Here is a 13359-nt window from a genome sequence, read left to right as displayed (position 1 = left end):
AGAAATCTCATGTCAAAAATTTAAAAAGCGTATATTCAGAAAACGGTCAAGGGACTGGCAAAAGTGTGCAGTTTGAGTTCAGTTAACCTCTGGGGTCACCAAATACAAGTGAATCTGGCTCTTTTGATTCCTTTAAGAGATCCAAACAAGGGCATTTAAAAGCTCCCCCCCCCCAGTACTTATGAAGAGACAAAAACATGAATCAGCTAGCTCCAAACCATGGTTCATTATCTGCTCTGGTCTCAAAGGTTTTTATGTTGAGACTCTGCATCTGTTAAAGGTCATCCTCAGCCCTCTAGCATGTGAAGTAGGCCTGCCAGCCCCTTGATGACAGCATGCATAATCTAATTGTAGGTTGCCCTCTTTGATGACTGAGCAAATGCAGCCTTTTCTATCTCTGGAGTAATTTGGAGTTACACAAATGCTGAGATACTGATGCAGCCGCTGAGAATGGCTCTCAGATAATCACTCTGCACAGCATCATTACAATGCTAACATTTGCTCTAGGATTACTATAATTGTGCCTGAAGTGAACAGTGCTGACTCAGAGTGGCACAGATTTGTAAATGACACAGCATTACTAATCAAGGATTTACACACAACTGATTCCCCACCACCTTGTATTCAGCATTCTATCACTCAATTGTTCTACCATCTGTACTTCACAAACTGGAAAGGAAAAATAATTCTTCAATGTCTTGGTTAAAATGGGAGTTACATTTTGATAGATAATTATGATGATAATGATACTGCTGATGATGATGATGCTAAGGACGCTAATGCTGATGGTAATGATGCTGCTGATGGTAATGCTGTTGATGCAACTGGTGATGATAGTGATGATGCTAATAATGGTGGTGGTGGTGGTGGTAGTGCTACAGCTTTTATTGCTGATGCTGGTGCTCGTGACGTGGGGATGCTGATGATGTTGGAAACGCTGCTGCTACTGCTGGTACAGATGGTGCTGCTACTAATGATTATGATGATGATACTAATGATGGTGGTGGTGGTGGTGGTAGTAGTGGTGATGAGGATGATGAAGGTACTCCTGCTGCTGCTGCTGCTAATGAGGATGCTGATGATACTGCCAGTAGTGCTGATTATGATAATGATGCCAATGTGCTGTCACTGATGGTAATAATGTTGAAAATTATATTGCTTCTGATTGTGGTGGTGGTGAGATGGTAATGATAGTGATGCTTGAGTCTTCTAGATCTCTGCTTTTTCTTCATCATACTTGGAACACAGTATATCTTCATAAGAATAGGGAACATTCTTTCTAAGATTACTGTTTCAGTAGAGTTCTTTCATGAAGCTAGCTACAATTACAGTGTCTTAGGGTCCACAGAGCTTACTCTGTTAATGCAAGTCAGGTCTATCTCTTTTATTCTACTTGGAAGGTAGGAAGGAACTTAGCTTGCCTCCTGGTCCTCCAAGATCTGTTGCTTTCTCCTCTCCCACATCTTGTCTCCCTTCCGTGTCTTCTCTGCAGACTAAATTCTTAAGCTTTTGAAATGGAACATTCTGGAAGATTTATGTAGATCAAGGCAATGGGCCAATGGAGTCTGCAAAATGAGTAATTTGGTGATTGACAAGTAGAGGGAGCTCAAGAGATGGCTCAATGGTTAAGAGCACACACAGCTCTGCCAAAGAGTTCCATCCTCTGCATCCACACTAGGTGCTGCATGCCAACCTTTAACATTCAGAGGATCTAATGCCCCTTCTGACCTCTGTGGGCACTGCACTCATGTGCACAATCTTTCTTCCCCTCTTCTCCTGTTCAGATGTGCACACATGCACATTAAATAATAAATATAAATATTTTCTTCAAAAAGAAAATATTTTTAAATGCAAAGTTGTCTCCTAAAACTAAAATTCACAATAAGCATTTGTCTCTCTCTCTCTCTCTCTCTCTCTCTCTCTCACACACACACACACACACACACACACACACACACACAAACCTACCTAATGGAGCCTGAAACAAAAATCAAGAACACTGGCCCTGTTTTTATTTAACCTGTTGATATTCTTTCCATGCCGGATTTTTGTACATTGTGACTTATTTATATATTGCATTATTGCATTTAGATCTTCTTGTTTGTTTCGCTGGTTGGTAGTACGTTTTCTTTTTATGGTGCAGAACGCAGGACTTCACATATGCCAGGCAAATATTCTACCACTGAGTACATCTTTAGTCCTGTCTTTTCATTTCTATTTTGAGACAGTGTCCTTGACTTTCTTAGACTGACCTTAAACTTGTTACATAGCCCAGGCGGGCCTTGAACTTGCAAGCCTTCTGCCTCAGTATCCTGAGTATCTAGGATTGCATTCCCGCATTACCAACCCTGACTCAAATTTTCTTTATTCTAGAAGAGGTTCCTGTCCTAGCAGTTACTAGTGTTCAAAACCTACCACAGTTACCTCCTCAATGCAAAGAATGTTTAAGCAATTTTGTTAAAGCCACTTGAGCCCTGGGTCAAAACCCAGAGGTTATCTGGGTCATTTCCTTGGTAGCAGACCTTAGCCTTTTGTTTACTGTCTTCATCCCAAATGTTCTAGTTTATAAAATGGAAATAACAGCACCTTCAGCAAAGCCCTATCTTTGCTAAGAATGCAGTTTCTCAGCAAGACGGCCTTTTTCTGCAGTTTCTGTCCCTGGATTCCTTTAAATGCAGATGTTATGGGGAATGTGGAAAACGTACTGCTTTTTCTAATTCAGGAATAAGAACCAGCCTAAAAGAGGAGTAAAGTCATGTCTAAGATGATAATGACAATGACTTTGATATGATAACGGTGTGATGATGACTCTGTTGATAATATTTGAGTCTTCTTGTCCTCTGATATTTTTGACATGCTGGTATGCGTGAATATCCTCTATCCCAAATTTCTAGGTCTCAAGGAGAAGTTTGGGGGATAAGAAATATGCCTCAAAGATAAAGAAATATGACTCAAAGATAAGTGGGTAAAACGTAAGAATGAATTCTGAGGTAAAGTCAGGCTTCACATCCAAGAAGATGTTTGATGTCCAGCCCATTGAGAAACTGCTGGCAACTGCATGGTAGGACACACAAGGTCTTTTGCAGCAGGGATTGAGCAAGAGAGCAAGATGGTGGTAGATCAAAGTCACTCTCCCTTTCACTGCCGCTCTGACGCCTAATGTGTAGGACATTACATTTATGAAATACTCCACATTAGATTGGCAAATAATGTAAGCTTCCCACTGAGCCTGGTGACTCTTTCTGTGTCTATGCACTTGTGGGTACACGTGCTTGTGGAAGCCAGAGGTCAACATTAGATTTCTTCCTCTATCCTCTCCACCTTGTTTTCTGAGACAGGGTTTCTCACTGTACCAAGAGCTCTTCCATTAAGCTACGTTGGCAGGCCAGAAACCCCTAAAGATCCCCATCTGTACCTCCCCAAAATGGGGATTATAAGAGAGGGCTTCTTTGACTGGCATTTATGGTGCTGGAGACCTAAACTCAGAGCCCTGTGCTTGTGCAGTAAATGCGTTATCAACTGAACCACCACCATGCCAGTCCTACTTCTGTTTACAAAATGAAGAAACTGACCCTTAGAAGATTTTACATGAGTATACATGAATGAGATATAGGTAGCATTATTATAAAACTGGTGTATAATAGGCATAAAATTTAACTAGGGCTCCTAATTCTAAGATCAGATATTTTTCTTCTCGTTTACATTGTTTCTGTTTTGTTTTGTTTTGTTTTGTTTTTCCCTGTTTTGGTTGTGAGCCTAACCTTTAATGGCTGAGCCATCTCTCCAGCCCAAAGAATTATTCCCAATTGGCCCATATGGGATTGAACCTGTGACCTTGGCATTATTAGCACCACGCTCTAACCAATTGAGCTAACCAGACAACTTTTTTTTTTTTTTTTTTTTTTTTTTCCTATTGTATGTTTCTTTGGGCTGGAAATAGCCAATAGCTTTTAAAATACTGATTCATTTGTTTGACCCAACCTACCTTTGCACCAGTGTTACAGGGAGACAATCCATAAACCTACCACCTCTTAAAATTAATTAGGAAACAGAAATTAACAAAGACACATGAATTTGTTTACAAATAGAGGAGGAAATGAGGAAAAACTATCCTCAGCTCCTCTTCAGTTTTGCTATGTCGATGTTATAATTTTATAGAAAAAGATGAAAATAAGCAAATCTGCCTATGTGAAGCTGTCAGCAGCTTGAGGACTCTGGAGCAAGCCCTCTTCCTGCTGACACCAGGGTTTCAGCTTTTCCTTGCCACAGCCCAGACTCTAGAGGAAATCTCATTCTGTGGGATCCAGAGCTCCGCTCACGTGTGCTCTACAGAATGTGTGCCTCTATAAAAGGTGTTCCCTCCTGCCAGGGTGACTATCTACTGCCATGAGTGTATGTTTCATCCCAGGAAGCACTTCAGTTCCCAGAAGAACCTCCCAGCTTTAACCTTTCTTTAGGGGAATGGTCACTAATATTAGAAGTGATTTTAAACAATGATACTGATGATTAAAATATCAAAGGGAAACGTCTGCCACTCCCCTCCCCCACGCCCAGCACATATTTGCAGTGTTGAGGTTGGCAGCTCTGCCCACTTACAGACTACTGTTTTCACCGATAAAGACATTTGATGCTCTGCAAGGAGCCACAGGTGTATGAGGGCAAGAGAGAAAGGCAGACACGGGAGCAATGTTAAGAGGGGGGGGTCTCATCTATTTTTCCAGCCATAGTGTTAAAAACAAAAACAAACAAACAAAAAGAAAAAACCAAATAAACAAAAAAAGAAACCACTTTGACAAAAGTAATGATTCATTTTAACTCAAGTTCAAAGGGATCGTTCACCACATCCACAATCATGGAACAGGAATGAGTGTGTGCTGTGCACTTCCCTTCTTCATTTGTGAACTCCGGGATCCCATCCAGGGAAGGCTGCCACTCACAGTAGGTATACCTTCACATCTCAGCTATCCTGACCAAGATAATCCCTCACAGACTTACCCAGAAGTTTGTCTTTCAGGTGACACTAGATGTCATCAAGTCAACAACTGAGATGAATTATCACAGTGGACCAAACATATGCACAGGTGCCCATGAAGGCACGGGAGTATAGATATCTATGTATCCACAGATACATTTTATCTGGATTTCTTGAAGATCCCCTTGTACCAGGTAGTTGTTTGTTTGTTTATCAACTTGACACAAAGCAGAATCATCTAAGATGAGGGCACCTGGATTGAGAAAATGTCTCCATCAGATTGGCCTGTAAGCAACTCTATGGGGGCATTTTCAATAATTTATGTAGGAGGGCTCAGCCCACTGTGGGTAGTGCCATATCTAGATAAGTCATCCTGTAAAGTAAAAGAAAGGTGACATGAGCCAGGAAAACAAACCAGTAAACAGCATTCCTCCATGGTTTCTGTCTCAGTTCCTGTCTACTGGTTCCTGTCCTGCTTAAGTTCTTGCTGTGGCTTCCCTCATGGATGGGCTGTGGTAGAGATGTGTGTTTGGGACATATAAGACAAATAAACCCTTTCCACCCAAATTCCTTTTGGTCATGGTATTATCAAGCAACAGAAAGCAAAGTAACACACCACCCTACCTGAGCAAGTGACTTCACCAAGGTCTTAAAAACAAAGCCAAGATGGTCATGACATGTCTAAAAGTTTAGTACTCCTCAGTAAGCACCGGCAGGAAAATGAATGTTAGTTGGAGTCCAGTCTTTTCTATATAGCAAGATGTAGGCTAGCCAGAGCTACACAGTAAAACACTGCGTCAAAGAAACAAACAAAATAATGAAACCTGACCCAGGATGCTTTGCTTTCACACACACACACACACACACACACACACACACACACACACACACACACACACAAATTATTTGGGACAACTGCTAGCTCCCTGCAGCCAATCACTGCTTTAGGATGATGTCCCTCATCCCAGCCAGAGCTCCAACCAAACCATCAGGACATTACAAGCTCATAACTCAAACACATCTTTATTCTTGACTACAGATTTCTTTCTTTGTGAATACATATTTATGACAGCACAGGTGAAAATCTGAGCAGAAAGCTCAAGGACAAACCACAGATGGCAGATTGCCGATGGCTATCCCTATCCACCAAGAGAAGGGGAAAGTTGAGCAGGGCAAGACCAGCAGGTAAACTGAGGCTGTGGAGGGACAGGACAAGGTCAAGGAGAGGAGACAGAAGAAGCTGCATGGGGGCTTCCTATGGAACAGGATCATGGCTGCCTCTGCAAGCAGCACCCTGGGGCCCCTTCCCCTGCCCAAGAGTACCACAGCATCAGTGAAGTTTGCTGACTGGGTCCACAAAAGCAAAGCACAGACACATAAGCAGAGAGCAGAGCAGTCAGGGGTCAAGGGTTTATTTTTAGCCCAAGACACAGTGCCAGCTCAGACTTCTGGATCTTTCCATCTTTGTTCACATCACAATGGCGAAGCAGAATCTCCCGGAACTTATCAAGATCCACACCGCTGATGCTGGGCTGAGGACAAGAGGACATAGTCATTCAGAAGGCCAGTGGCAATCACAGACTCCAGAGCCCTGCCTAAGTCCCCTAAGCTTTGGGAAATTAGGAGTGGGGCAGATGATGGGCCATGGGGAGTCAGGGACAGCTACTGTCTCTATCTCACCCAGGGTCCCTAACTGTAACTGGCTCGATTTCTTAGCCTGCACCTTCAGGCATAGTAAATAAACATTTTTGAAGTCTTATTTCCTCATCAATTGCCACAGTTGTTTCAGAAAGGCCTGCTTTATAGGCAACTGGATTGAAGAAAGTTTATCCCAAAGCAGAGACCTGTGGCAGGAGTCTTAGTCATTTATGCCAATGAGAGAAGACATGCTTTGTTATTGTCCATGGGATATTTAATGCCTCTAGTTTAAAGAGGGTTCATACACAATAAAAGTCCAGTTTCCATGTTATATATCAAAGTAGCAACTGAAGATTTATTCCAGGTGTGCTTCCAGACTAAAAAGGGACAGTTATACCTGCACCCCAGGGAAACATTTGAAGCTTCCGGGCTACACAAACCACCGTGCTAGAGTGACTCCTGTCACATACTTCATCCTCTCCTCACAGGGGTCCAGGAGGGAAATAGTGACAGCCTTTGCCTAGACTAGAAAAGAGGTTCTGAAGAACTCAGCCTTCTTCCAGGAGGAGAGAGCTGGTGTTTTCATGCCAGGTCTCCTGGCTGACAGAGCTCTGGTTTTATCATCTCACACAGCTCTAGAGAAATCTGGGGCAGAGGGATGAATCAAAATTGCAAAACTGATACCAAAGAGAAGGAAAAGCAGTGACTTGGATGGTCATTCTTCTTGATTACCTGAGTGAGGAGAAGAAAGAGCAGCTTCCTTCCAGAAACTTCTGAGCCCCTGGGAATTAATCCAATTGCTCATAACAGCACTCCTCATCCCATCCCCAACCTTGCCTGAAGCTTTCTTCAATTTCAAAGAAACCTCTAAAAGATCATCACTAGGGGACAAAACCTCCCATTTCCAAACTAGAGACACAACCAGGAGAGCTAACCAACCCTCCAGCAAGGAGAATGACTGACTGGTGCCACATCTGTCCTGACTGTGGCTTTAAAAAGAGAAAAGAACAGCTGGAAACTAAAGGAGCACCAGGCTGGGCTAGGGGCAGGAGGGGCTGGGGACCTCTTACACCTCTGTAAGAAGCATTTCAATGGACTCATAAAGTATAGTGTCCTGGGTCTCTGTACTAGGCAGGCATGTGTCCAGCTCAAGGAAATGTGGCTTGGAAGTCTACAGCAAGCTTCACAAGGAGTCCTGTGAAGAACTCGCCTTTTTACAGATGCAAAGTGAAGATGTCTAGTCTTCAGCATCTTCAATAACTCACGGCTATAGCTTTTCTCTCCAGTAAGTGGTACCCAGCTTCAGTACCCTTATGGCAAATTCTTATGCTTAGAAGAAGACTAGAATGGTAGACATTTACATCTAAGCATGAATTATTTGCCAGCATCTTTACCTCATTCAAATTATTCTAATATTTCTAATCCTAATTGAAGAATAACATATTTTATTTCAGAATAATTATTCCCTTCAAGTAAGTAAGAAACATTTGGGGTATTAGAGTAGTGGGAAGTAAGGAAGGAGGGAAGCTATAAGAGAAATTCCATTGTACCATGTAAGTTATGTTTTTAATTCTGGAGACATTGCTATGAGTTAGGAAAGCTAAATATCACTACTTAAAAATTCTCTGGGTAACAGAAACCATGGAGCCTCCATCTTTAGGATGCCTTAATAGCAAGTCAATAACACAGGAATGCTTAGATTCCTGGAGTGGGGGCTCTACAAACATAATCTCAAATCTTCAGAACAAACACAGGAGGTTCATACAGATTCATACTTAATTACAGGAGATTAAACTACAGCTCAGAGAGACCATCTAACCTGCCCACTATCATGAAGGTGTCTTAGAGTCAGAATGCTGACTCAGCAATCAGCCCACCATCATACCGTCAGCTTTCATTTTAAGAGATTTTTGTCTCATCTCCCTCAAAGGACCACCTGACACTAGACCCAGGGCAATTGACTGAAAACTGCTGATCTCTCATGAGTCTTGGGAATTGGGGTATTTCGAGACTGGCCCCCTAGCCCCCATTCATGCTCATAGCCTGTGCTTTTCCCTCCTATCTGTGGATTTGTGAGTCACCCTATCCCTCAATGTCATCTTTAGACTTTCATCATAGCCCATCCCTTCTGCATTCCAACTCCTCTAAAAGAATGCAGCCAGTGTTTGATCTATCAGCCAGCATGCCCAACTCTCTGTGGTAGGTATCCCAGAATACCAGCTTTTTACATGTAATGAGCACTAGAGGCCTGGACTATGGCTTACAGGCCCTGTATGTGTTATGATCACCAGAGGCCTGGACTATATCTGGAGCTCAAGGTCAGCCTAACCAACTTAGTGAGATTCTGTTTCACAGTAGAAATAAACACAGGCTTGGATTTTAGTGCAGTGGGAAAGTACTTGCCTAGCATATGTGAGCTCTAGTCTTCAATTCCCATTATGACAAGCAAAACAAAAGACAAGCAGGAGAGGAAACAGATCAATAGGTGCTAAATGACACCCATGATCACCTTGCCAGAAAGTGGTGAATCTGGGCCTGGAACAGTAGGTAGTCATCTTAGAACTGGAAATCTTAGCCTATATCCTCCTTGACTGATGGGAAATGTCATTCTGTAAATATGTTTCTCTTATTGGATAATGAATACAGCTCTGTTGACCAATAGGAAAGCAAGATAGGTGGGACTAGGAGACAAGGAGGATTCGGGGGACAGGTAGGAGATTTAACATGTAGGACAAAAAGAGCAGAACTCAGAACCCTCTGTCCGGTAAGATAAGACCATGTGGAAACACTTAGATTGATAGAAATGGTTTAATATTTAAGACAGAGCTAACCAATAAGAAATGCTAGTAACAGGCCAACAGCATTTTATCTAATATAGCCTCTCTGTGTGTTACTTGGGGATGATGCAGCTGTGAGACCAGGCTAGCAGGAAAACTACTTGTAACACTTGACTTCTTAAATTTTGCTTTATTTTTGACAATTAAAAAAAATTAAGTGTGTGTGTGTGTGTGTGTGTGTGTGTGTGTGTGTGTGTGTGTGCATGTGTACTGTGTCTATGGAGGAAAAGAGGGTATCAGATCTCCCGGAGCTGCTTGGGTTGTTGTGAGACACCCACTGTGAATGCTGGAAACCATATTCTGGTCCGCTACAAGAGAAAAATGTGTTCTTAATTGCTGAGCTATCTTTCCATCTCTTCAATATTTTTATATACAGATTTTAAAATCAGAAAAGGAATCATACACTTTGAAACTATGGTGAGTCAGTTGCCCTTGGACACAACTTTTCTGTCTTGGAGGCTTTCTTGCACACCTTTGGCATACTAGTATTTCAGACAGGGTTCTACTTTACGATGTCATTCATTGAGTTACAGATTCCATTTGAGAAACTTCCTCTTGTATGTTTGCAATTACAGATCAGAAAAGCACTCCAATGATGACAGCCGATCTGTTCTGAAACAGTAACAAAGCCTGTGACTTTGGGAAGTCATGCTATCTTCAGGGATCATAGTAGAAATTAACAGCACCCCAAGTTACCACCTAGCCTTTGGAGAAACTTGTCCACAGACATAAAATTTACAAATGCTGATCTGGAATAGAGTTCTAGTATGTTGGACAGAAAAATTTCCAAGCAAAGAAAGGAAGAGAAGAGATGGCAGGTGACATGAGAGAGGGAGGATCAGACACTGAGTACCTGGAGAGTGCTTTCCAAGTTCTACACAGAAGAGGATTTTGGCACAGCTCTAATTGGGTCTCCACATGTGATGCTTAGCCCCATGAGGGTCACAGGAGGAATGGCAGAGCAAGTGCTCTGTCTGATTATGGAAGCCCCAGGCTTACATTCAGTCAGGACCCTGGTTCTGTTACAGAGAAGAAACTAAGCAGCTTGTGCTCCCATTCAGTCTATCAGAGCAAACTAAAATTTTGGTTGGGCCAATCCATCTGCCATGAAACCTTACTATCCCAGAGGGGTAGTGGACAAAATGGGATTATCCGTCAGCCATCAATTCAAAAGGAAATAGCACCCAAATATCTGTCACTTGTTCTGGTAGAGAAATGCCTGTGGTATCTTCAAGGAGAGTCACACAGCAAGAGGGAGACCATTAAGAGCCACAGGGCAAGGGGGAGGCCAGAAAGAACCACAGGATGTAAAGGAGAGAGCCCTGAGAGCCACAGGGCAAAGATGGGGGAACAGTTAAGGGATCTCTGAGATGAGGTGACATGCCAGTAAACCTGACTGAACATCAGACAGAACTGTGCCTGTGTCTGCTCAGCCATAGAGTGTCAACTTCCTGGAGATCTGTGCAAAAAAAAAAAAAAAAAAATGGATAACTGGTTCTTCCCTTGCAAGATTTCCTAATTTTCTTTGTTTTGTGTTTTGTTTTGTTGTTTTTGTTTGTTTGTTTGATTGTTTTTGTTTGTTTTATTTTGTTTTGGTGTGTGTGTGTGTTGTTGTTGTTGTTGTTGTTGTTGTTGTTTTGTTTCATTTTTCGACACAGGATTTTTCTGTATTGCTTTGGAGCCTGTCTTGGAACTAGCTCTGTAGACCAGGCTGACTTAGAACTCACAGGAGATCTGCCTGCCTGTGCCTCCCAAGTGCTGGGATTAAAGGCAAGTGTGCCCAGCAAGATTCCTAGTATTAATTATATTTGCAAATAATTCAGAGACTTCAAGAGTAATTAATAACTGTTACTTTAATTTGTTCCTGTCTGGAACAGTCAGTATGCAATCATTGTGCATCTAATAATGTACTTCAAAGTAATCCCTAAGTACATAGACTACTAAATCCACTGTCTACACAGCTCCCTGGAGTGAGAGAGACTGGAACTGTCTATGTAAGGAGATTATAAACAAGTATAGAGAATAAAGTTCAAAAGGAGACTGCCATTTTAGAAACATTTTCCACCTACAGAAAACAGCCATGTGATATAATAAAAACTAAACCACCTCAATCTAACTTAGCAATGTCATAACACTATGTGTCCTTCCTAGGCTAGATATTTGAAAAACCCCTTGGTGAAAAATTAAATTTAAAATTAAAGCTATCGTAATAATGAAGTCTGAGAGAGGCATGTAGAGGGGAGTAGAGGCTCTGGACAACTGAGAAATAAACAGTAAAGTACACAGTGACAGTGGGCTGTTTGGAAAAAGTTAATGACTTTAAAGTGATTGTTAAAAGACACTTATATGTTGATTATGAGTTATTTTAATTCGTGTGATCTTAAGCAAGTGAAAGAGATGTACTGAGCCTCACAGAATCTACATGGTTATGAAATAGGAAATGTCTCCAGACCTTTCTCTCTGGTATTAATCTTCAGCCACACTCATTCCCAGAAATAAACAATGCACTTTGTCACAATGTCACCCCAATGCATGATGGGAATAACCCTTCCAGCCTCATGAACTCACCTGGACCAGCTCCATCATGTCTTTGACAAATCCATCCACTTCTGGGCCTTCCAGGGCTCCAGTTCTACTCTAAAGGACAAAAGGATCCAATCACTCAAATATAATTTTCTTAGTTCACAAAGCTAAAGAATAAATTTGACAAATTGACCTATCAGTGTTCATTTGTAACTGCCAACCAATTTAGAAGTGGGTGCTCTGCTTTTTATTCTCAGGGGATGAGTGCCCTGCATGGACTAACAGCATCCCTCATCAATAGCTTCCTGCCCCCCCCCAAAAGGAAGCATCGCTCTGAGCTCTTCAGCAAACAACATTGCCATGAAACTTCCTGACATCTGCTTCCCATATACTGGCTTCTGTTCAGGGAAGTTTTAATTACACAACAATCACTCTTAGAAGACAGGATGGACATTTTAAACATTTGCTTTATAACTGAGCAATCATTTGGTCACTAGTGAAAGTGGTAAAGTTTAAGCAGAGGAAAGCTATATTGCATCAGTATATAAAACATTGTTTTTGTTGTGAATGTGAGACATTTCCCCTACTCATTCTGAAATCTTTGTAAACATGAAAGTAAAATGAGGTATAGACATTCAAACATGTCCATTTTTTCCTAAAGTAGCTGTTATGATAATGCCTTCCACCTCACAATGTTTTTAAAGAGGTATTTATTTTTAGGTTATATGTATGGGGGATTTGTGTGTCTGTGCCCTTGGTGGCTGGAAGAGGGTGTCAGACCCCCTAGAATAGAGTTGCAGATAGTTATGAGCTGCCATGTAGGTGCTGGAAATTGAACATGGGTCTTCCTGAAAAGCAACTATTGCTGTTAACCTCTAAGCCATCTCTCTAGCCCCTCCCTACCTCTTAATTTTTCAGGCAAGGTCTCACTCTGTAATCCACCCTAGTCTTGAACTCACAGCAAATCCTTCACCTCAGCATTCTGAGTTCTGGGATTAGAGGCATGAACTAGCTCCCCTGACTCCCATCTCGTCACCCTATGTTTTCTTTACCCTCACTCTTTAACACACTATTTTGAAACTGCCTCCTTTACTGGATTCACTAGCAAGTCATGCTGCATACCAAACTCTTCTGTTAAAGCTTTAAAAATGTAGTTCACACCACTCTCACAGCTCCATCAGATCCATTCTTATCCTGATCTTTTCTAGCTTTACAAATGAGGGGGGAAAGGCAGGGAGAAGCCAGGCAGTGGTGGCTCATGCCTTTAATTCCAGCACTCCCAGATCTATGAGTTTGAGACTAGCCTTGTCTACAGAGTAAATTCCAGGACAGCCAAGGCTACATACACAATAATGAAGTTGAGGTACCTATCCCAGGTCACAAGACTGA

General features: G+C 41.9%; 1 protein-coding gene across 1 annotated transcript in view; it reads right to left on the bottom strand.

Moving 5' to 3' along the window:
- Nucleotides 1-6287: 6287 nt before the first annotated feature.
- The window catches only part of Scgn (secretagogin, EF-hand calcium binding protein), a 38775-nt gene continuing 31703 nt past the window's right edge, over nt 6288-13359 (bottom strand). The window contains exons 10-11 of the mRNA XM_051194597.1: nt 12016-12084; nt 6288-6504 (exon numbers count right to left, since the gene is read on the bottom strand). Of these exons, the coding sequence (XP_051050554.1) occupies nt 6376-6504; nt 12016-12084 (198 nt within the window). The 3' untranslated portion in view covers nt 6288-6375. The remainder of the gene's footprint in view (nt 6505-12015; nt 12085-13359) is intronic.

The sequence above is a fragment of the Phodopus roborovskii genome, unplaced genomic scaffold (genome assembly GCF_943737965.1).
Source record: "Phodopus roborovskii unplaced genomic scaffold, PHOROB, whole genome shotgun sequence".
Lineage (NCBI taxonomy): Eukaryota > Metazoa > Chordata > Mammalia > Rodentia > Cricetidae > Phodopus > Phodopus roborovskii.
Note: the sequence above shows the minus strand (reverse complement) of the source record. Positions and strands in the feature narration are given on the sequence as shown.